Genomic DNA, 25663 nt, shown 5'->3' with positions numbered 1-25663 from the left:
CACATGAGAGAATATAAGGAGAGCAGCTCTCCCATAGCTTAACAGATAGGATTGCTGTCACTATGAAGTGATTTAATATTTATCTTACTGTATCTTTTATATCTGTAAAATGTCACTGTATACAAGACAAACATATGATATGTATACACATGTACATTATATACATGTATATATATATAAATACATATTATTGATCATTAATATGGCCACTGTAGCTTTATTTTTAATGTCCAACATTAGAGGAATGGTTATAATGTATGCACAACAATGAAATAAAGAGAATTACAATGAAATACTAGAATTTCTAATGAGTTGGGGAAACGCTCATGTTCAAGTAAAAACAAAAAGGATATAGAACAGTATATATAATATTATCTCTGACAAAACTTGTGAATGGTAGGATTGTGGACAAATTTAAAAATTTTGATTTTTTATCTTCTACGTCTGTGGAAAGAGACTATGGAAAAGCTCAATTATCATCACTCAGAAGAAGGTCAGGGGCCGACTGTGGAACAACAGACCATCAATTTCTCATATGCAAGTTCAAGTTGAAGCTGAAGAAAATTAGAACAAGTACACCAGAGCCAAAGTACGACATTGAGTGTAACCCATCTGAATTTAGAGACCATCTCAAAACAGATCTGACGCGTTGAACAGTAATGACCGATGTAGAATGACATCAAGGACATCATACATGAAGAATGCGAGGGGTCACTAAAAAGACAGGAAACAAAGAAAAGATCAAAATGGATGTCAAAAGAGACTCTGAGACTTGCTCTTGAATGTCAAGTAGCTACAGCAAACAGAAGAAATGATGAACTCAAAGGGCTGAACAGAAGATTTCAAAGGGTGGCTCAAGAAGACAAAGTAGACCATTATAACGACCTGTGAAAAGACCTGGAGATAGAAAACCAAATGGAAGAACACATACGGCATTTCTCAAGCTGAAAGAACTGAAGAAAAAACTCAAGCTTCGTGTTGCAATATTGAAGGATTCTACGGGGAAAATATGAAACGACGCAGGAAGCATCAAAAGAAGATGGAAGGAATACACAGAGTCACTATACCAAAAAGAACTGGTCAACGTTCAACCATCTCAGGAGGTAGCATATGATCAAGAACCGATGGAACTGAAGAAGTCCAAGCTGCACTGAAGGCACTGGCAAAAAACAAGGCTCCAGGAATTGGCGGAATACCAACGGAGATGTTTCAACGAACAGATGCAGCACTGGAAGTGCTCACTTGTCTCTGTCAAGAAATCTGGAGGACAGCTACCTGGCCAACTGACTAGAAGACATCCATATTTATACCTATTCCCAAGAAAGGTGATCCCACCGAACACAGAAATTATCGAACAATATCAATAATATCACATGGAGTAAAATTTTGCAGAAGATCATTCAAAAGCGCCTGCAGCAGTATATTGACAGGGAACTGCCAGAAATTGAAGCTGGATTCAGAAGACGCGGAACCAGCGATATCACTGCTGATGTCACATGGATCCTGGCTGAAAGCAGAGAATACCAGAAAGATGTTTACCTGTGTTCTATTGACTATGCAAAGGATCATAACAAATTATGAATAACATTGTGACGAATGGGAATTCCTGAACCCTTCATTGTGCTCATGAGGAGCCTGTACATACACCAAGAGGCAGTCGTTCTAACAGAACAAGAGGATACTGCACAGTTCAAAATCAGGAAAGGTGTGGATAAGGGTTGTATCCTTTCACCATAACTATTCAGTCTTTATGCTGAGCAAATAATCCGAGAAGCTGGACTATATAAAGAAGAACGGGGCATCAGGATTGGATTATCATTAACAACCTGCGTTATGCAGATGATATAACCTTGCCTGTTGAAGGCAAAGAGGACTTGAAGCACTTACTGATGAAGATCAAAGACCACAGCCTTCGGCATGGATTATACCTCAATATAAACAAAACAAAAATCCTCACAACTGGACCAATAAGCAACACCATGATAAATGGAGAAAAGATTGAAGTTGTCAAGGATTTCATTTTACTTGGATCCACAATCAACACCCATGGAAGTAGCAGTCAAGAAATCAAATGACACATCGTATCTAGCAAATCTACTGCAAAAGACCTCTTTAAAGTGTTGAAAAGCAAAGATGTCACCTTGAAGACTAAGATGCGCCTGACCCAAGCCATGGTGTTTTCAATCGCCTCCTACGCATGCAAAAGCTGGAGGATGAATAAAAAGGACTGAAGAATAGATGCCTCTGAACTGTGGTGCTGGTGAAGAATATTGAATATACTGTGGACTGCCAAAAGACTGAATAAACCTGTCTTGGAAGAACTACAAACAGAATGTTCCTTGAAAGCAAAGATGACGAGATTACATTTTATATACTATGGACATGTTATCAGGAAGGATCAGTCCCTGGAGAAGGACATCAAGCTTGGTAAAGTGGAGGGCCAGCAAAAAAGGGGAAGACCCTCAACAAGATAGACTGACACAGTGGCTGCAATCATGGGCTCAAGCATAACAACGACTGTGGGGACGGAAAAGGACTGGACTGTGTTTTGCTCTGTTTTACATGGGGTCGCTATTAGTCAGAGCTGACTCGACAGCACCTAACAACAACAACAATCTTTTTATAAACTTCAAAATTTCTACAACTGGAATGTATTATTTTATTATATTTAGAAAACTTTTAGGGTTATAGAGTCATAAGATAGACACATAAATCAATGGAATATAATTTAGGTCCAGAAATAAACTCTCATATTTATGACCAATTAATTTTTGACAAGGGTGTTAAAACAATTCAAAGGGTTAAAAACAGTCTTTTCAACAAATGGTGCTAGGACAACTGAATATCCACATGCAAAAGAATGAATCTGGACCCCTTCCTTACATCATACACAAAAATTAATTCGAAATTGATCTCAGACCTAAAGGTAAGAGCTAAACCCATAAAACTCCTAGAAGAAAATCTTAAAAGTAAATCTTTGTGACCCTGAGTTAGGCTAGGCTTTCTTAGATACAACACCAAAAGTACAGGCAACAAATGAAAAAATAAATAACCTAAATTTCATCAAAATTTAAAACTTTTGGGCTTCAAAGGAACCATCAAGAAGGTGAAAAGACAACCCGTGGAATGGGACAAAATGTATGCAAATCATATATCTGAGAAGGGACTTGTACCCAGAATATATAAATAACTTTTATAACTCAATAATAAAGACATATGATACAATTTAAAAGTGGGCAAAGCATCTGAATAAACATTTCTCCAAAGAAGATATACAAACGGCCAAGAAGCACATGAAAAGATATTCAACATCATTAGCAGTTACCAAACCAAATCCATTGCCAGAAAGTCGATTCTAACTTACAGCAATCCTATGGGACAGAGTAGAACTGCCCCATAGGGTTTCCAAGGAGCAGCTTGTGGATTTGAACTGCTGACCTTCTGGTTAGCAGCCAAGCTCTTACCACAGTGAGAGATACCACTTTATACCCATTAGGACGGCTGTAAGTATTGAGGAAGATGTAGAGAAATGGAAACCCTAACACTTTGCTGACAGGAATGCAAAATAGTACAGCCATTTTAGAAAACAGTCTGGTAGTTCCTCCACATGTTAAACATAGAGTTACCATGTTATTGTTGTTAGGTGTTGTCAAGGGGATTTCAACTCAAAGCAACCCCATGTGACAGAGAAGAACGGCCTCACAGGGTTTTTTTAGGTTGTAATCTTTTTTTTTTTTTTAATTGTACTTTAGATGAAGGTTTACAGAACAAAATAGTTTCTCATTAAACAGTCAGTACACATATTGTTTTATGACATTGGTTAACAACCCCATGACATGTCAACATTCTCCCTTCTCGGCCTTGGAGGACCTTTTTTTCTGATGAAAATGTACATCTCCAAAGTTACACCATTTCAAAAGTTTCTACACATACAATTCAGTGACATTGATTACATTCTTCCAGTTGTGCTGCTATTCTCACTATCCTTTTCCAAATTATTCCATCACCATTATCTTCAACTCACTGCCCCCTAGGAAAACCATCAAACCTTCTGAGTTGCTGGTGTCGATTTGATCTCACACAGACAATTCTTTTTTTTTTTTGTACCTTAGATGAAGGTTTACAGAACAAATAGTTTCTCATTGAACAGTCAGCACACATATTGCCCTATGACAATGGTTAACAACCCCACAACGTGTCAACACTGTCCCTTCTCAACCTTGGGTTCCCTATCACCAGCTTTCTTGTCCCCTCCTTAGGCTGTACGTAATCTTTACGGGAGTAGATCTCCAAGTCTTCTTCCTCCTGCAGAGCCACTGGATGGGTTTGAACCACCAACCTTTTGGTTAAGAAGCTGAGCACTTAACCATTTCATCACCAGGGCTTCTTAGAGTTACCATATGGCTCAACAACTCCACTCCTAGGTATATATCCAAGAGTAATGAAAACATACTTCCCACAAAAAGTTGTACAAAAAGCTCACAGTAGCATTATTCATAATAGCTAAAAAGTGGAAACAACCCTAATGTCCATCAACTGATGAACGGATAAAATGTGGTATACCCATACAATGGAAAATTTGGTAATAAAAAGGAATGAAGTACTGATACATGCTCCACCATGGATGAACCTTGAAAACATTATATTAACATTATACCAAAAAGCAAGTCATAAAAGACCACACATTGTATGATTCCATTTATATGAAATGTGCAGAACAGGCAAATGTATAGAGGCAGAAAGCAGACTGGTGTCTGCCTAGGGCTGCCAGGTTGAGGGGAAATGTGAGTGGTTGCTAATAGAAAGCTTCTTTCTGGGGGAGAGGGGGGCAATGAAAATGACCTAAAGTTAATTAGGGTGATAGTTATATAATTCTGTAAACATACTAGAAAACATTGAATTGTATACTTTAAATGGGTGAATTATGTAGTATGTCAATCATATCTCAATAATTTTTTTTTTTTTTTTAAAGATATAGGACTCTTTCAAAAGAATTTCCACTCCATTACTGGCGAATTTTGAAGGTGGGTGGGGGGAAAGGCATTTTGACTATTAAAACATCCTTGGTATTTGTGTTTCTGATTCCAAGAATTAAGAAAATAAAACTACATTTTCTCCCAATGTGTCATATACATGAGACTGTATGTTGAAGAAACAGACATGAATTTAAGTGACTGGGTGTAAGCTGGCAGTGGTCCCTTCTAAATAGCTGTGCACCATAGGCCCAAGGAGTAGTCAAGTTTTAGAGAAAGACCATGTACTTGGCAGAAAAGGGGTTCCCAACTGGTTTGGAGGGAGAGGCTACTTTTACTTTCCGTAAAGTCTTAAAATAATTTGAGGGGAAAGAGAGGCAGTAGAGTAGAAGGGAGAAAGTTCACAAAATCTCTACATTCTAATCATAGTTCTGCTACTTAACTCATACTCTCAGGGGTCTCATCTGTAAAATGTGGATAACTTTCTGTGCCCTATATACCTCACAGGATTGTAATAAGGCCCAAACTGAAAAGGAAAAAAAAAAAAAAACTAGTGAAATACAGCTGGATTTGACCTTCAAAAGATTTGGTCTTGAATTCTGATTTCCATATAATTGTTTTGTCATTCCCAGTAAGTCAGCATAGCAGAAATGCGATTTCTTATTTCTAAGACAGACCTGGAGCCCTGGTGGCACAGTGGTTAAGAGCTCAGCTGTAAAACAAACGGTCGGCAGTTTGAATCTATCAGCTGCTCCTTGGAAACCCTACAGGGCAGTTCTACTCTGTCCCATAGGGTGACTATGAGTGGGAGTTGGAATCGACTCAATGGCAATAGAGTTGAGCACGTACCGAGTGTGAAATCAGATACCGAAGTAAAAGTATACCAAAAGCCATTACATTCAATACAAATCACTATTATTTGTAAATTGTATTCTCAATGTATTTCTATTAACTCCCTGAGCTTTCAGGAAAGGAGAGAAGAGGCCTGGCTTGAGAAAAGCCAAAAGCAATAGGAAAGAATCCATTGACAGCCACTGGCCTTATGACTTGCACCACACAGCATTACTAGAATTCAAATTGGTAACTCCATTATGTTTCCACATTTGGGGAGCTGACACATGCTTCTTGGTTTATCAGACTATTCGCAACTGAGGTGTTTCATAGGCAATCAGGATGGCTATATTTTCTAGGACAGCAGTTCTCAAACTTTTTGGTCTCAAGATCCCTTTACATTCTTAAGATTGCTGAGAATCCCAAAGAGCTTTAGTTTATTTGGGTCATATCTATTAATGTTTACCATATTAGAAATTAAAACTGAGAAAAAAATTTTTAAATATTTATTAATTCATTTAAAAATAACAATGAAAAAAATCTTAGTTGTTAACATAAATAATATTTATAATGAAAAACAAGTATATTTTCCAAAAGAGAAATTTAGTGAGATGAGTGGCATTGTTTCACATTTTTGCAAGTTTCTTTAATGTCGGGCTTAATAGAAGACAGCTGGATTCTCATATCTGCTTCTGCATTCAATTTGTTACCATATGTTATTTTGTAAGAAAATCCAGGCTCACACAGATATGTAGTTTGGAAAGCGACGAGTATTTTAATAGCCTTTGCAGATAATTGTGAATATCCTTCTTTGATACTACTCCCAAAATCAACAAGTAGTAGTTTCTTAAAGGTTATAGCAATGTAGAATCTGAAACCATATCAATAAACTTTTCACACTCTGTTATATTAAAATCCATTGGCCTTTTTCACACTTTGAAAGGATATTTACGCATGCATCATATGGAAAATATTGAATCACTGAGTTATAAAGATTTTCCAATGTTAACATATTCCATTATATAACATTTTAAAATCACATTTGTTAATATCACTACTGACCTCATCAAAATAAGTCTTTAAGGATTGAGAAGTTGTCAATCTCATGGTGGTAAACACAAGTTATCCAAAATGCTAATTTTATTTCATTAAAAATCTTGAATTTCATCATCAGTTGATTTCTTTAAGTGACAGCCACACTTTGGTCACTTCTGAGAAAATATGAATAACCAGAGACTCTCAGTTACTTTCCCTTGTACCTAACTCAGGGTACAGCATACAGTAGATGCTCAACAAATACTTGCCGAATAAAATAATCAATTTTAAGCATGTCACTTAACTTTTCTGATCTCAGTTTCTTAAGTTGTGTGATGGGGCTATATCACTATTCATTCATTTATTAAACACCTTGAGAATGTACAATGTTTCGGGCATTGTGCTTGTTAATGGAAATATGATGCACAAAATAGTTGCCATCTGTGTACTCAAGGAACTTTCAATCTAAAGACCCTTTTCTATCTGGGAATATCATGTTCTTTGATTCTGTGCACTTTTAGGAAGGAAATATATAGAATGATGAAGTATATGGAAGTAAGGGAAATCTCTGCCAAACTGTCAGATTATGTGATAATGTCAAAAGCCATACTGTCTTCAAATTCATTTAACATTATATGCCTTTTCTGTTTTGCAGAGTGATGGTGAGGATCTAATGTAAGTCTTTTACAAACTATTAATCTCTCCACCCGGCTTTTTAAATCAATGTTAATTGTACGGCACCTGAATTTTGACAGGCCCATTTATACAGTGTCACACGCTGACCGACGAGGAAGGCTATTTCTAGCTAAGGGGGCTGGCACTTGACAAACATTAGTAAATGGTGCTGAAAACAAGGCACTTTGTTTTATTCACTTTCTGTACCCAGAGAAGCACACACACACACACACACACACACACACACCTTTAGACAGCAATGACAGGAAGAGGGCAAGCAGGCCTTACCAACCCTCTCAGCTCTTCAAACAACACTTGAGGATTTCTACTTGAAGGCCTGTCTTTCTAAGCTTATACTTTCAAAACTTGGGCTGGACTGATCCCAAATACTGAAGTAACAAATATTACTAAATTCTGTCATTTCCTCCACCAAAAAAGTGATTCTACTACTACTTCTGGTTGTGATGAAAGGTCCTATTGACTATTCAAATCCTCAACCATGTTATGGATGCAGTATTAAATGACTTCACTCCTTTTTCTTTGGCACTTTAACACATACATGCCAGTGCTTTCATCCACCTCCACTAACGTGGCTTATAAATTACGGAGGTGGGGCCATTTTAACAGTATGATTTGTTCACATCTCTAGAGACGGGGTACAAATGAGACTAGCTGAGAAGACAAACTCCCCTTTGACAACATATATGCATATAAAAATAAACCTTCAAAAGCTAGAAATACCTTATTGATATAATGCTTGGTTAGGATCCATAATAATTAATGGTTACAAATCAAACATGAAAAAGTGATGTTAGTGAGGTCAAAGGCAAAATAAAACACTCCCCATGAAATACTAAGAGAGAGAACAGACAGCTGAAGTGAAGAAAATTAAAGGTCGCACATTTGCTAGAAGTTTCTGTCTAAATATTCAAAGGAAACTTCCTGAATGAACTTTGAAACCTAAAAGAATCGGCTTATAAGAAGTTTATTACCCTCTCCTTTTAAAATCACCACCTGTAAACCCATTGCTGTAGAGTCGATTCAGACTCATAGTGACCCTATAGGACAGAGTACAACTGCCCCATAGGGTTTCCAAGGCTGTGATCTTTATGGAAGCTGACTTCCACATCTTTCTCCCATGGAGTGGCTCATGGGTTCAAACTGACGACTTCTCAACACCCAAGTGCTTAACCACTGCGCCACAAGGGCCCCTTAAAATCACCACAATTGTGATAAAACACGAGAGGGCAAGACAGTTGCTCCCTATGGATTTAGAGTAGTTAACTTATCAAACACACACACATAAAATCTCTAAATTTTCAAAAAAGTGCATAAAGTTGGAGAGGTACAAAATTACTAGAAGTAATGCATTTCTTAAACAGATGAATAAAACCAGCTCAGCATACGTTGGGCCTTGGTTGAGTTAAGAAATACAGAGTGAACAAAGTCAGTGGCTCCTTTCCTTTCAGGCCACTTGGGAAGTACTCCAAAGTTGCAACCAGATGGGTGCTAGTGCTAAGAGTCTGGTGAGGAGGGGCAGACTTCCCTAAATTTTCCACTGCACACAGTCAGCCTCTGGCTTGGTTTTGCTCTCAAAGCAGTCTAGGCTATCTTAGCGCCCCTTTATACTATCCTTTGATATTCTTATTGGTCTGGAGAAGAAATAAGTGTGTGTGTGCACGTGTGCATGTGAGTGTGTGTGTTGAAATGGGGATTTATGAGGAAATCCAGGCATTTCGGCCCCAGCCTTAATCAGGAGCAGGTTTCATCTGAAACCTTCCAACAGCCTTCAGAACTTAGATCTTACATACCCAGAGGAAGACACAGAAAATAGGCCAGGAGAGAAGAACTTCTCTGAACTCAGATCAGAATTTTGTCCTATTCTGTGATGCCAATCTTAATGACATTCTGACTCCCAGACTATGGACCACGAGTATTCATGAGCTCTGTCCCACTATGGCTGACTTCACGGGTGGCACTCTCTAATTTACTTAGACTTCTTTCTTCCTTACTGGACTCTTAGTCTGGGCACTTCCTGACCAGTTCTGTGTCAGCACTGCCTTTTCCATGGTATGACAAAGCTGTGATCAGCAGAGTGTGAGCTAGGCAGCCTCAAAATTAACAGCCCTGTTTCTTAGGCTGAAATCCTTGTCTGCCAAAGATGGAGGAAGGGAAAGCATCGGTTGTGGGAAGACTGGCACATGGACAGGGAAGTGCGCCAGAGACTGTTAGCAAAGCTGCCTGCCTGGAGTGAAGAACATGAAATGCAATGGAAATAACAATAAAAAGCAGTATGGTTGAGAGGGCCATGAGTGTGAGGTTGTGAAACAAATAATTGAGGACTGAAAAACTAGAAATTTGACTATCAGAAAACTATATGAATCTTAATAAAAGTCAAATTAAAAAAATTAAAACAGGTTTACTGAGGGGAAGAAATGCAAAGATGACACCATATGGAAGAATAATTCTAGATCTATTGGGCATGAATAAGGTAATTGTTCAGTGTCTTTAGATTCATATAGATAAAAGGCAATACAAGCTCATAAAAAACAAAAGCATCACAAATCTTATTGCTTCTATAAAACTGAAAGGTCTAGGGATACAGCTGATAATGTATTTAAATAACAGCCAAATCTTGGGTACTCATCCTTGTGATATTCCAATTAGAAGGATGTCCAAATAAAAACAAAGCAGTAAAGCTAGTCTTCCTTTACAACTAGAAAATTTATGGAATGTCTACTTCCTTGAAGTAAAGCCAAGGGTGCTAAAGAAATACTGCGTATTTCTTCCAGAAAAATGCAGGCTCAGGCATCTGATATTCTTTCTATGGTATGTGGAAAGGTATTATTTAAGTGGGATACTAACTGGCGTGATGTTGAGAGAGCCACAAAAAACCCAAGAAGAGTTGGAAGGACCATGTGCTTGGTCTTTTCTTTTGTGCCCTGGATAATAAGGTGAGGAGACCATTTAGGACTTGCCAAAGGCACTAAATTTTCACTCCATAAACAACTTCCAATGCAAAATAAGTCCCTAGGAGTACTTAGATGTGTGAGAAGAAAGTTGTTACCAGTCAAGCTGCAGGGGCAAGATGTTGTAAACCCACACATTCAAGTACAGTCTACCACCAAGTAACAACACAGAAAAGGGCTTCTGAGGTTAGCAGGAGGATTCTAGTTTGTACCCATTGCTTCTCTATAGTCATTATAATGGCATGGAATAAGAGTGTTACCAAAAAAGAACTTTGCACTATTAATCCAACTAGTTAAATAAAAGGGTTGACTGCAGTACTTATTTATACAGTAAAGGGTTATTCTTAGCAATCTAAGGAAGCAGGTGGAATGTGGGAAGTAGGAGTGAAGTGGAGTTACTTACCTGTGCTATATTTTTGTTCAGAAGATAGACACCGTAATCAAATTGCAACTTCTCTCCTCCTTTTGGATATAGTGGAAACCTAAGAAAAGTAAAGAAAGATCAGAAATTTTCCAAAACTTAGTAAAAATAACCTCCAAGTTGTTGGCAAAGGCTGACGTTTCTTTAGAGAATAAACATCTGAAGAACTGGACTAAATTATTTCATTACAGTTAGTCACTGTAACCTATTATCTTAACATCTTTATAATAATAGTAGTATCAGAACAATGGCTGCCCTCTTTCACAGGAACTGAACAGGTCATGCAACAAGGGACTAATGTGTAAGAAAGTAACCCACCAATCCCAAGGAGTTAAGGCCACTCTTCCTATTTACATTTCATAAACTTGTCACGCTAAGATTAAGATCTAGAAAATGTTTCCTATAATACCTTAGATCTAACATCTCAACTTTTACTAAATGTGAAAGGAAGATTAAGGAAAACAAATCAAACTTGAAAACAGTACAAAGATTTCTGTTGCTGTTATGGTGGCCAGTCAAATCAACAGGACCAGTAAGAGCCAAAATTCATTCATATTGGCTAGGGTGGCTATTTGGATGTTATTTCCCCAAGGCAACATGCCCATGCACAGAGCTCTCAGTAGGCTTTCCATTTTAATCTGACTCACTGCAACAAGAAAGGCATGAGATCTGTGGATCTTCATAAAGATGATGAGCTATTTTAGGGAATAAGTTTTCCTCACTATTTCTCTTTCCCTATCCCTGCAAATGAAGAAGAAAAGGTTAGAGTACACCTTATATTCTAGTCTTTTCTTTTTTTTTTTTCCTGATTCTGAAGACCAAGCATAAGTTTGATCCTCTGAAACTGACTTGTCTACAAACAGATCAATCACAACTTAGATAGGGTCAAGAAGAAAACTTCATCTTCCTTAGTTTTACAGTGTATGATTATTCTCAAGAATAAACAAATCCTACTGAAATGAATCGTAGCTGACAATTACTGGATATTCTTATTTTCCATTGTTTTTAATTGCCTGGGGGAAAAGATGCATTCTGTAAAACTTGGAGGATATTGTTTTCTAGGAAAAGTACAAGAAAGAAAACAGAACTTAACAGCTTTATATAAAATTTTTAAGAGGGTCTGGTTTCATTGTATCCAAAAGGTAAATGTGTTGTGTTATAAAATTACAGGCATTGGGGAGCAAGCAAGGTCATGAACTGTATTTATTCTCTACCAAAAGAACACCAAATGCTTCACATACCTATGAAGAAGACACAGCTTTGTATTTAATTGAAGCAGTAAAAAATAAACTAGGACATGTGTTCTGGCCCAAATTGAGATGCATAAAAATGACAGCAAAGCAAATTCAGGATAAGCAAAGTACAACACCAGGCTTTTGCAGGGTGTTTTGGAATCATTCAAATTTACACTGGGTAACTTGCAAAAGAAACTACCTAATTGCAAAGACATAACAATGGGGGCACTTTCGAGTACCAAAGCTCTGTAATGTGTAGCTGTTGTTCCATAAAATCAACACATGTACCCCATCTACAGGGCTCTCCAAACCCATAGCTGCCTCCATTTCCAAGTTATAAATACAGAAACTGTTTCATATGTTGGAAGAATATCTTGAGATAAGTATACATTGAAAATCAAGCTTCTACATTCCTGAAAAATGGATCTCACAATGTCAACCTTATTACCACTTCATTGGGACTTCTTAATACAAAGAGCCATCAGGTGTGTCCGTAATATTAAAACAGAAATCTAATGAGCAGTTAAGAGCCAAAGGTTCAAACAGGGCAATGTGAAGACAGAGCAAATATTAAAAGAGTTCACATTTTATACTGCTTTCAAATTCTCAGCGGGTCACTTCAAGTTGAACAGCATAAGAGCCTGTAACTATTACACATTTATCTTAGCAACAGTACATGGATTTATAGATCTATTAAGCAATCTGGAAAAATGGAGCCCATTTTAAAGGGTAAAACCTATTACCATCAAGACATAAGATACAAATCAAAGGCATTTTATTTCAATATAGATGGAGAATCAAATTAGCAAACTGTAAAAGGCAGTTAAGAATGTGGCTATTCAAGCACAACCAGAAAAATGTCCTTAACATCACGAAATAGGACTTACTAAAGGGGAGTATTAAAATAAATAACTGAAGGAAGGATTATAGATTTCCTATTATTACACTCTTAGATAAAAGGCATTTAAGATGGCCAAAATTAAATTTCCAAATATGCATTTCTTTGAAAAATTTACTGACTCTACATGGTGAAAACCAGTGAAATAGAAAGCAATACACAGATAATTTGTGAAAAAGATTTGGAGCTCTTTAGTACACAGTAATTTTTTTTTGTTTATTGTAGTAGTTTAAGTAAAAGTTTACATTTCAAGTTAGTCTCTTATACAAAAATTTATACATACATTGTTATGTGACCCTAATTGCTCTCCCTATACTGTGACAGCACACTCCTCCTTTCCACCCGATTTCCTGTGTCCATTCAACCAGCTCCTAACCCTCTCTGCCTTCTCATCTCACCTCCAGACAGAAGCTGCCCATTTAGTCTCATGTATCTACTTGAGCTAGGAGGCACACTCTTCACGAGTATCATTTTATGTCCCACAGTCCAGTCTCATCTTTGTCTGACGAGTTGGCCTCAGAAACTGTTTTAGTTGTGGGCTGATAGAGAGTCCAGGGGTCACGCTTTCCGGGGTTCCTCCAGTCTCAGTCAGCCATTAAGTCTGGTCTTTTTACTGGAATTTGAGTTCTGCACCTCACCTTTCTCCTGCTCCATCAGGGACTCTCTGTTGTGTTCTCTGTCAGGGCAGTCATTGGTGGTAGCCAGGCATCATCTAGTTCTTCTGGTCTCAGGCTGATGCAGTCTCTGGTTTATGTGGCCCTTTCTGTCTCTTGGGCTAATACTTTTATTGTGTCTTTGGTGTTCTTCATTCTCCTTTACTCCAGGTGCTTGGGACCAATTGATGCATCTTAGATGGCCGCTCCCTAGCTTTTAAGACCCCAGATGCCACTCACCAAAGTAGGATGCAGAACATTTTATTAATAAACTTTGTTATGCCAATTGACCTAGATGTCCCCTGAAAGCATGGTCCCTAGACCCCTGCCCCTGCTACTCTGTCCCTCATAGTGTTTGGTTGTATACAGGAAACTTCTTAGCTTTGGTTTAGTCCAGTTGTGCTGACCTCCCCTGTAGTGTGTGCTGTCCTTCCCTTCACCTAAAATAATTCTTGTCTACTATCTAGTTAGTGAGTAACCCTCACCTTCCCTCCCCACCCTTGTCACCATCAAAGAATGTTTTCTTCTGTGTTTAAACCTTTTCTTGAGTTCTTATAATAATGGTCTTATATAATATTTGTCCTTCTGTGACTGACTAAATTCACTCAGCATAATGTCCTCCAGATTCCTCCATGTTATGTTTCATGGCTTCATCGTTGTTCTTTCTCGTTGCATAGTACTCCATTGTATGAATATACCATAATTTGTTTATCCATTCATCTGTTGATGGGCACCTAGGTTGTTTCCATCTTTTTGCTGTTGTGAACAGTGCTGCAATGAACATGGGTGTGCAAATATCTATTTGTGTGATGGCTCTTATTTCTCTAGGATATATTCCAAGGAGCAGGACAGCTGGATTGTATGGTACTTCTATTTCTAGCTTTTTAAGGAAGCACCAAATTGATTTCCAAAGTGGTTGTACCATTTTACATTCCCACCAACAGTGTGTAAGTGTTCCAGTCACTCCACAACCTCTCCAGCATTTATTATTTTGAGTACACAGCAATTTCAATGAGTAAAGAATTAGGGCATGACTACCAAAAAAGCTAATGTGATCCCAGGTTGTATTAACAGAAGAACAGCTGAATTGGGAAATATGCTCATGCCAACTACCTTGTACTGTGTCAGGCTATACCTACAGAAATGCATTCAGTTCTGGGAATCAATATTTTTTATAAGTTCACAGATTAATAATTGGAACCTTATGTTATAGGTTGTGTTTACAGAGAACTTCTGTAAAAATCTCATTTAACTATAAAAAGCACACACTGAAGTAGAGTGGACCAGTGTTACTGCTATTTAAAAGAAAATGACTTGCTTTGGCCACCTGCTAAGTGGAAGAAACATGACTTCAGTACTAGGTATCCTAATTATAAATTCAATATACTTTTTACTGCCACTGAGTCCTTTAGAGAAGCACAAACTGGATAATTAGGGGGATGGAATCCATGGTTTTGAGAGAAATGGTTGAAGGAACTGGAGGTGTTTAGCCTGGAGGATAGAAGTCTCAGGAAGAACAAATGAAGGACCTTCAGAGGAAAAAGGGATTGGGTTTCTCCTGCATGACTTCAAGCAGGGAGAACCAAAGTTAGTGGGTAGAAGTTACAGGAAGATTGATTTCACCACAGTTATTCAAAATCCAAAAGATCTTGGGAAGAAGTGAAAGACCCACCACTACAGGCTGCTAAGCATAGGCTAGGCAACAAAGAAACAATGGACACATACTCAGGAAGTGTAGTGGGTTGAATGGTGATCCTCAAAAAGATATGCCCACATTCTAGTCTCTGGAACCCATAAATGGTGACCTTACTGGAAAAAAGGTCTTTGTAGACATAATTAAGGATCTCGAGATGCGATTATCCTGGATTATGGGTGGGCCCTAAATCCAATAACAAGTGTCCTTATAAGAGACAGAGAGAAGAGGAAAAGGCCAGATGAAGATGGAGGTAAAGACTGGAGTTACACAGTCATCAGCCAAGGAACCCCTGGAGCCACCAGAAGCTTGAAGAGACAAGAAAGGATTCTCCCCTAGAGCCTCTGGAGGGAGTGCAGCCCTGCCAATACCTTGATTTTAGACTTCTGGCCTCTAGAACTGTGAGATGAACAATTTCTCCTGTTTTAAGCCACCAACTTTGTAATAATGTGCCATACCAGCCCTAGAAACTAGTACGGGGGGATCAAATACTGGATGATCCACTGGGCTAGATGAGCTATAATATCTCCTCCCACTCCAAGATTCTATAATTCTGAATACACAAAAATAAACATACTGAGTATAATTTCAGTTTTCCTTCAAGAGCCAAGAAACCATTTCAAGACCACAATGCCAAAAGGTCATCATGATAAGTATCAGCTAAGGCTGTAGAGTAGATCTAACTGAAGTGCTGGCAAAGGGAGTGTCAGAAAAAGAGCGCACAATAAGGTTCATCCATGAAGAATATGTCACACTCAATCTGGAAAATAAAATAAAATAAACTGATACTGAACCTTTCTTATTTAAAAAAGATACAATTATTATCTCACCAACCCAGACAGTTTTACAAAGGACCCCAAGTTAGTCATAGTCTTTTGCCTTCACCTTCAGAGTCCCACATCCAGGTTTGGTTCTTTGATCGCAACTTGGGAGGAAGATATGACTTCATTTAATTAAAAAAATTTTTATGGTGCATATTAAGATTACTTCTGATTCTTGTATTTGTAGAAAATGTGGTAACACATACTCAATGCGTTCTGAGGCCATGACTCTACATTGAACTCAACATACTTTCTCCAGACCAGATTAGTTTTCCATGACAACTTTACTAGTTACTCAGGCTTAGAGTGACATTTAATTTTTACCTATCTTCTTTGTCTTTTATATAAGCAGTCATTCACCAAGTTGCCAAGTCATTTTCCTTCTCAAACAGTCTTCTCTCTCCACTCCCAGTGTCATTCTCTTAGTCTAAGTCAGGGTTTCTCAACCTCGGCACTACTGACATTTTGGGCTGGATAATTCTTTGTTGGAAACCCTGGTGGCATAGTGGTTAAGAGCTATGGCTGCTTACCAAAAGGTCGGTAGTTCGAATCCACCAGGTACTCCTTGGAAACTCCATGGGGCAGTTCTACTCTGTCTGATAGGGTCACTATGAGTCAAAATTGACTCAACAGCAACAGGTTTGTTTGTTTTTTTGTTTTTAATTCTTTGTTATGGTAGGCTATAGGATATTTATCAGCACCTTTGTCCTCTACCCACAAGAAGCCAGTAGTATCTCACTCTCAGCTGTGACAACAAAAAAAGTCTCCAGACACTGCCAAATGTCCCCTGAGAAGGCAGGTAAACTTGCTTCCAGTTGACAGCCACTGGTTTAAGTTCATATCAATTTGATTACTACAATAGCCAGTGTCCTTAATGCCAATTCATTCTCCATATCATTGACAGATTGATTTGAGGCAGCCTAGATTTTTAAAAATTGAATTATGACAGAAACTACTAAGTTTCTAGTCTCAGCTCCATTGTTTACCAGTTATATGAACTTGGGTAAATCATAACTTCTTTAACACTCAGCTCTTAAGCTGTAGAATGGAGACACTTATCTTTCCTGCCTCCTTCACATGTATCTTGTGAGGATTTAAAAAGAAAAACAAAAAAGACTGAGAAAGTATGTTGAAAACTGCAAAGCATGATATAAACATAAGTTATATTTCCTCTTTCTGTAAGAGTTTTTATCATGCTACTTCTCTGGCCTGTTCCCTTATCCATTATTGTTTCAAATTTCAACTCCTCTACCTAACATTCGCGGTCTAAGTGATCTAACTGGTCTGACCTATTTATCTGCAACCTTATGCAAAAGTGGTTTCTTTACAGTCTCACAAACACACCATGCTCATTTCTCTTCATCTACCTTTGCTCACATAGCGGAAATGCCCACCTTTCTTTCTTCTTCCTATCTAAACATTATTCCGTCCTTTGTAAGATATAATTTAAGTCCCCACATTCCTTTTAAAATCTTCTTTGACCACTCTAGGCCTCAATGACTTTCCCTCAACCTTCCTCCTACCTCTTTAATGCCTAGATATTGGTTGCCAGTTGTTTCCATATTTGTTATTTCATACCCTAGGGGCAGGGTATGAATTCTTCTATATTTTATAATTCATATGTGCACAATTCTTGTTCTTGCTGCTTCATGTTTTCTTTGAGGATTACATCAACATTTAAAGTAGTAACCCAAATAAAATCGAGTTATCTGCCGAAGAATACAAAATTTACTTTAACAGACATTTTTCAACATTTATTTTCCGAAAAAGTCATCCTACAACAACTACAGTAAATTGTGAGTCAACTCTAGTACACGGGGGTTCAGAATAGATTATCACATCAATAAGTACTGGCCACCTTCTGTAAGGAAATTTAGAAGACCAGTCTTCACAACTGGTGAGATGACCTTCTATTAGGAGCAACCAGTTCTAAACTGCCTTTGCTAAATCTCAAACCTACATGGACTTCAAAGAAGTAGTAAAAAAATCTCACTCAAGTCCTCCAGGGCAAAAAAAACCCTGAAAAACTTTAGAAATGTAAAATGCCACCAGCATGCTATATTCCTCTAATCTTTTTCCATGACCAAGGAAGAGAATTATAGATTCAGACTAACTCAGTTAATTTACTTGAAAAGATGGACAAAGTAAAGCACCTGGCACAGTAAAGGGGCTATGCTTTACTTTTTCAAGACTAAAGAAAAATAAATAAATAAACCCTCACATTTTCCTGCTAAGTTGTATAATACTACTATAGCTTTATGTATAACTCTTTGCAAGCTGACTGTATGCAGCAAAACCTTATGGCTGGTCACAGGCATACTAGATGGGAAATGGCTCCTGTGTAACCACTTGACTGTGAAAACATATGAGCACCTGTTTCTATGTTGAAAGGTCACATTTATTAACCATTCCATAATGCACTCTTTAAAAAACAAGTTATTTTAAAGAAAATTTCCATTTTTGTTTACTATTTACTATTCTGGAGCCCTGGTGGCTCAGTGGTTAAGAGCTAGGCTGCTAACCCAAAGGTCGGCAGTTCAAAACCACCAGCCGCTCCTTGGAAACCCTATGGGGCAGTTCCACTCTGTCCTGTAGGGTTGCTATGAGTCAAAATTGACTCAATGGCAACAGGTTTGGGGTTTTTTTGGTTTTTTTTTTTGGTATTTACTATTCGAATTGTATTTACATTTATTTTTAAGTTTCAATTCTTCTTTGGTTTAAAAACTTGACTCTAAGGACCATTAAACATTTCCCCATAAATGATCTTTCATTTTAAGCATTATAATTAATTTAAATAACACAGAGAAAGTAATAGATTTCAATTAGTCTGTGCTAAAGTTGTAATGTATGTCCTCTGACAAAGAACTTTTCTTTTCCATTTCCTATAGCCAAAGTGATCTTCAAAAAATCAAATAATGGTCCCCATTCCCTTACTTAAAACCATCCAAAGATTTTTCTACTCCATTTATAATAGAATTTAAACTTTTTAGAGTGGTCTTCGGGGCCTCACATGATCTAATTCACTGCTATTTCTTTGATGATACCTGATCATTCTCCTTCTCCGTCACTATGCTCAAGTCATGCTGTCCTTCTTTCTGTTCCTTGAACATACCCAGTTTGATATCACTCCATCTGTGGGGCTTTGAACTTTCTGTTCTCTATTTTTTAATGTTCTCTCTGCAAATCTTCACAGAGCTGACTCCTTCTTGCCATTCTGGTTTCTAATTAAGATCATGCTGAGAGAGACTACTCCATGTTACCCAATCTAAAATTGCTCCTCAGAAACAATACAATGGATGGATCAGGCCAGGACCTGAACCCACTCATCAATCTCAGCATCAAATAAAAGAGAGATAACCAGACATGATATATTTTGTCAGATGTGATACAATAGGAAGCACCAATAATACCTATGATTGCCAAAAATATACACCCTGAATTTGATCATCTAAATCTTTAACACAGAGGTAAGAGAAACATGTTAAAAGATAACACAGGAATGCAATCAGCAAAATTCAAAATGTGGAAAACTACAGAGAAACTGTAGAGTAAACCTGATTTATTCAACAAGGAAAAAATTTTTAAAAAGGGGAACCTTCAGATTAAAGATGTGAAGCCATCATAACTCTCTTACATGGTTGGTGGGGATGTAAAATGTGACAGACACTTGGAAAAAGGTCTGGCAGTTACTTATGAAACTAAACACACACCTATCCTATAATGTAGCAATTCTACTCCTGGGTATTTACCAAAGAGAAATCATGTACAAAAACGTTCAGAGCAGCTTGACTCATAATAGTAAAAAACTGAAAGCAGTAGGAGAATGGATAAATAAATCGTGGTGTATTCATAGAATGGATACTACTCAACAAAATGAACTAGCAATACACACAACAACATGGATGAATCTTAAAACACTCGAAGTACAAGAAGTCTTGCACAAAAAAGTTCGCATTGAATGCTTCCATTTACATGAGGTTCTACAAGAGATAAAACTAATCTACAGTTGAATAATGGTTGCCTGGAGGGCTGAGGGGAGACAGGGATTTACTGGAAAGGAGATAGAGGAAACTTTCTGGGGAGATTTAATGTGCATCTTGACGGGGTTTGGATTGTGCTTTTCATTATATGTAAATTTTATCTGAAAATAAAAAAGAATCATAAACAAATATTGAGCTTTAGTTAATCATATCTTGATAAAACATTTTGGGGTAAGTGTACTAATGTATGCAACTTACTTTAAGATGCATCAGCTCATTGATAAACAGATGGAAAGATATGTAATAAAGCAAGTACAGTAAAATGTTAATTGTAGAACCTAGGTGGTTGGGATATACGTATTCACTATAAAATTCTCAACTTCTTTGTATGTTTGAAAATTTTCATAATAAAATCTCAGGAAAAACACAAACAAAAAGTTTATCTAGTAGTAATTGATAAGAGAAAAATAAAACTGGGTATTATAGAGAAGGGTAGTCTCCAAACTTTTTGATTTCACACCTCTGCCAGTCAAATATTATGAACACATGCCCTAACATATATGTAATAAATATATTTTAATAAAGTACATATAGGTACTACTGTACAAATATAAAATATATACAAAGTAGAAATTAAAATGATACAATAAATAGAAATCAAAATGCTTTAAAAAAAACTTAAGAGACATAGCAATTAAAAGAAATGTGAGAACTTGTTTGGATTGGGATTTGAAGAAACCAACTGTAAAATAAAGTTATGAAACAACTGGAAAAATCTGAACACTGATTATTAAGGAATTACTGCTATATTTTAGGTACATAATGATAATGTCATTACGTTAAAAAAAATCTTACTGTCTAGAGATACATACTGAAGTATTTATGAACAAAATGTTATGGTATCTGTGATTTACTTTAAAACAATCCAGAGGGATGAAGAGGGTAGAAGGGGCACAGATAAAATAAGATCAACAACTGTTTATAATTATTAAAGGTAGGTACAGAGGGTTTGTTAATCATTTTCTCTACTTTTGTATATACTTAAAATTTTCCACAGTAAAAATTAAATTAAAAAGAAATAAAAAATAATAGCCGCTCAGTCTCTATCATATTATCTGTTCTTTAGTTGTTGAGTCTATTTCCTTCAACAAGAATGTTAACTCAAAGAGGGCACAGATTTTTAAATGTGCTGTTCACTGCTGTATTTCCAGCATTTAGAGCATTGCCTGCCACATTACAGGGACTCAATAAATGTTGTTGAATAAATGGAAGCATCAACAGCCATCTACACCACAATTAACTCCTATATTAAATTACATCATAGCCTTACCTATCCTTCTCTTAAACTTTATAATTACATTTCTAACTACATGCCAAATACCTTCTCCTAGGTGTCCCATAGGTATTTCAAATTCCATATGGTCAAAATTAAGAGCATTATCTTATCCTTCAAATATGCTTTTTAAATATACAATGCAAACCGTAACCAAACGAGAGCTCGAGAGGCTATAATATCAAATGTGCTTTTTCTAATTCCATCCACCTATATGCTCAAACTAAAAATCTATGGTTCCTTTTGTCAAGAATGCCCTTTTCTCTATTCTCACTTGGCTAATTCTTTCTCATCTTTAAAAAATCATTCCAGGTATCACCTATTCCAGGAAGCCTTCTCTGACATGCCCCTATTTTTTGAAAGGCTTGAGTTAAGGACTTATCTTCTGTGTTCTCATAACGCCTTGTGAATATTCTATCATATACATACATTATAATGAAATAGCTTGTCACATGTCTACCTTAAATCTTACATTTTCAGAATAGGAGAAGTAATTCTTGTAGGAGCCAGTACAGTACGCCTATTTACTCTAAATTTTGCTAAACTGAATGGAGTTACCTTAGATGATTCTTTCTCCTCCCACCTCTAATTGGTCAGTAAATCCTATTTACAAATTAACAAAACTAAAAACAATGGCCAGGAACTGAGAAGTAGAGAGATGGGGTAGGAGGGATCAGCGACAGGTAAGATTAATCACAGGCAGTTTCCTAGAGATGGAAAATTTAGAATTAGTTTTGAAGAAAGTAAAGGTAAGAAATTTGAAAAAGAGAAGATAAAAGATCATTTAAATTATAATAAAATAATTGAGTCAATCAACAAATAATTTAACTACTTTGTACTGAGACTCTGTTGAGGAGTGAACTAATAAGGCAAATATCATTTTTCATTCACTCATTTACCAATTACTGTGTACCTACCATGTAGGAGTCCCTGGTGGTGCAGATGGTTAAACACTTGGCTACTAACTGAAAGGTTGGTGGCTGGAGTCCACCCAGAGGCACCTCTGAAGAAAGGTCTGCGATCTATTTCCAAAAGATCATAGCCACTGAAAACCCTATGGAGCACAATTCTGTAAGGACTTGGTTATAGGTTGAAAATGAAGGGTGATGGAGAGGGAGGCATCATGGACAACTCTTAATATTTTGTTTTGCCAGGAGAGTTGATCAAATGGCAGAACAACTTGAACAAACACATGTAATAGGATTGCTGAGCACTATAGAGTGGTTAACAATCATGAATTTATAATGATACTACTGTGGGACTTCTTCAAGACATCTGCTTGGGTGCACAGGTACAGAGAAAATGGACAGCAGGGCTGAAGGATGATCTAAAGCTTTAAAATAGTTCCTTGAAGATCAGTGGATGAAAATTGTGGAGAAGGCCATTAGGAACAAAATGTAAGAATCAACATTTACATTGAAAAAAATAAAATTTCAAAGAAAAATGCCACAAAAATGACAAAAGATAATGGTCTTACACTGCCAAAAGAAATCAAAAGGACAATATTTTTAATGTTTCAATGGTTTTCACCAAGAACTGGATATGTTCTGAAGCAAAAAATCAAAGAATAGTAATCTTCACGATCATTCAGCCAGTGTTCCTAGGTGGGACAAACGGTTTGTGCTTGACTGCTAACTTAAAGGTTGGTGGTTTATGGTTACAAAGGTGGGGAGGGAGGGTGAGGGTTATTCACCAACTAGATATGAGACAAGAATAATCTTAGGTGAAGGGAAGGACAGCACACACTACAGGGGAAGTCAGCACAACTGGACTAAACCAAAACTAAGAAGTTTCCTGAAAACAATCAAAACACATCGAGGGACAAAGTAGCAGGGGCAGGGGTCTCGGGACCATGCTTTCAGGGGACACCTAGGTCAACTGGCATAACAAAGTTTATTAAGAAAATGTTTTGCATCCTACTTTGGTGAGTGGTGTCTGGGGTCTTAAAAGCTAGGGAGCGGCCATCTAAGATGCATCAATTGGTCTCAACTCAATGAGTAAAGGAGAATGAAGAACACCAAAGACACAAGGAAAATATTAGCCCAAGAGACAGAAAGACCCACATAAACCAGAGACTGCATCAGCCTGAGACCAGAAGAACCAATGACCATCCTGACAGGGAACCCAACAGAGAGTCCCTGATGGAGCAGGAGAAAGGTGGGATGCAGAACTCAAATTCTAGTAAAAAGACCAGACTTAATGGTCTGACTGAGACTGAAGGCACCCCAGAAAGCATGGCACCCAGACTCTCTGTCAACCCAGAACTAAAACCATTTTGAAGGCCAACTCTTCAGACAAAGATTAGACTGGACTATGGGACATAAAATGATACTCGTGAAGAGTGTGCTTCTTAGCTCAAGTAGATACCTGAGACTAAATGGGCAGCTTCTGTCCGGAGGTGAGATGAGAAGGCAGAGGGGGTTAGGAGCTGGTTGAATGGACACAGGAAATCAGGGGTGGAAAGGAGGAGTGTGCTGTTACAGTACAGGGAGAGCAATCAGGGTCTCATAACAATGTATGTATCAATTTTTGTATTAGAGACTAACCTGAATTGTAAACTTTCACTTAAACTACAACAATAAAAAAAGAAAAATGAATAAATAAATTGCAAAAAAAAAGGTTGGTGGTCTGGACCCACCTGGTGATCTGCTTCCATTAAGATGACAGCCAAGAAAACCCTATGGAGTACAGTTCTACTCTGACATGGAATCAACTCTATGGCAACTGGTAAACAGGTTCTTCGATCAACTGTGAGCATACTGAAATCTGCCTATACTGTCTATTACATAAACAAAAATATATGAAAATCAATTGTGATGAAGTTATTAACAAATTTGCAGAAGTTAAGGCATGAAAACATAAACTGTGACGTTATTTATGACTGTGATAGACCAAAAAGTAGGTATTAAAAAAAAAAATTAAGGAAGTGAAATTTTATCAATTATTTTCCCCTTTTTGTACTGTGATATGGAGCTCTGGTGGCACAGTGGTCAAAGCACCCAGCTGTTAAATGAAAGGTCATCAGTTCAAATCCACCAGCCACCCCGCAGAAGCAAGACATGGCAGTTGGCTTCTGTAAAGATTTACAGCCTTGGAAACGCACAGGCAGTTCTACTCTGTTCTACAGGGTCGCTAGGAGTCAGAATCAACTTGACGGCAGTGGATGGACTTGGTAATTTAATATTCATTATATTTTTTAAAATTTTTACTGGCATGTACAAAGTTCAGTAAAAGAAAATGTTCTCTTCTATTATTATTACTATTCATTTAATTTCATGATCATTAATGAAAATAATTTTTTCATATACAGAAGGAGGTGTTAAAAATGATCTACTCTAGGTGTTAACACTAGGTACATGCCACTGAAATATAACTTGGAATTGGTATTGGAAAGCAAAGAGGATGCCACTTCCTTTGCACCCAGAGATATGGGAGGTGTTTAAGACAAGAACAGTCTCTCCTTCAGAAGACTCCAGGGCAAGTGATATTTTCAGGAGAGAGTCAGTTATTTTACTTATGTCTAGAAGTTGTATTCTACAGCTGTATTGTAAAGAGGTTGAGGACTCGGTGTGCATTATAATCTTTGAAGAGGGGTTTCAGAAAGCACAGAGAAAGATCTAGTTGGGAACTGAGGAGAAACACAGTAGATCAGAGGAGAAGCAGCAAATAAAAAACAATCCTGCATATAATAATTCATAGGCAGAGGGTGACAAAAGTCCTTACAGGAGAATAAGAACGATTATTTTCCCCTTTCTGGGGGGAAGAAAGAAGAGAGAAAATATATTAATGGGAGATCATATATTCCTGTCAAAATAGTTTAAATTTTATATGGCAGGTAATAAGATGCCACCTCAAGTTTTTAATGGAGAAATCATATAATGAAAAGATTTAATCAGATTATTCTCTTTATATCAAATATAGTTCTATAGACAGAGCTTTACTAAAAGGAGAATGGAATTTCAGAGAAATAGAATTCCAGAGAGTTCAAGCAAGAAGGTTAAAAATAATCCTCGTCTTCCCAAAAGAAAATCACCAAGGCATACCATATTCACACTCTCCAAAACCAAAGACAAACAAAGAATCCTGAGAGCAGCTCGTGAAAAACAAGAAGTCACATACAGAGGAGAAACAATAAGACTAAGCTCA

General features: G+C 37.2%; 1 protein-coding gene across 1 annotated transcript in view; it reads right to left on the bottom strand.

Annotated features, from left to right (window-relative positions):
• Positions 1–25663, bottom strand: part of UVRAG (UV radiation resistance associated) — a 363460-nt gene that overhangs the window by 87707 nt on the left and 250090 nt on the right. Inside the window, exon 13 of the mRNA XM_004381978.3 lies at positions 10883–10965. Coding sequence (XP_004382035.1) covers positions 10883–10965 — 83 coding nt within the window. The remainder of the gene's footprint in view (positions 1–10882; positions 10966–25663) is intronic.

The sequence above is a fragment of the Trichechus manatus genome, unplaced genomic scaffold, assembly GCF_000243295.1.
Source record: "Trichechus manatus latirostris isolate Lorelei unplaced genomic scaffold, TriManLat1.0 scaffold00088, whole genome shotgun sequence".
In the NCBI taxonomy this organism is placed as follows: domain Eukaryota; kingdom Metazoa; phylum Chordata; class Mammalia; order Sirenia; family Trichechidae; genus Trichechus; species Trichechus manatus.
Note: the sequence above shows the minus strand (reverse complement) of the source record. Positions and strands in the feature narration are given on the sequence as shown.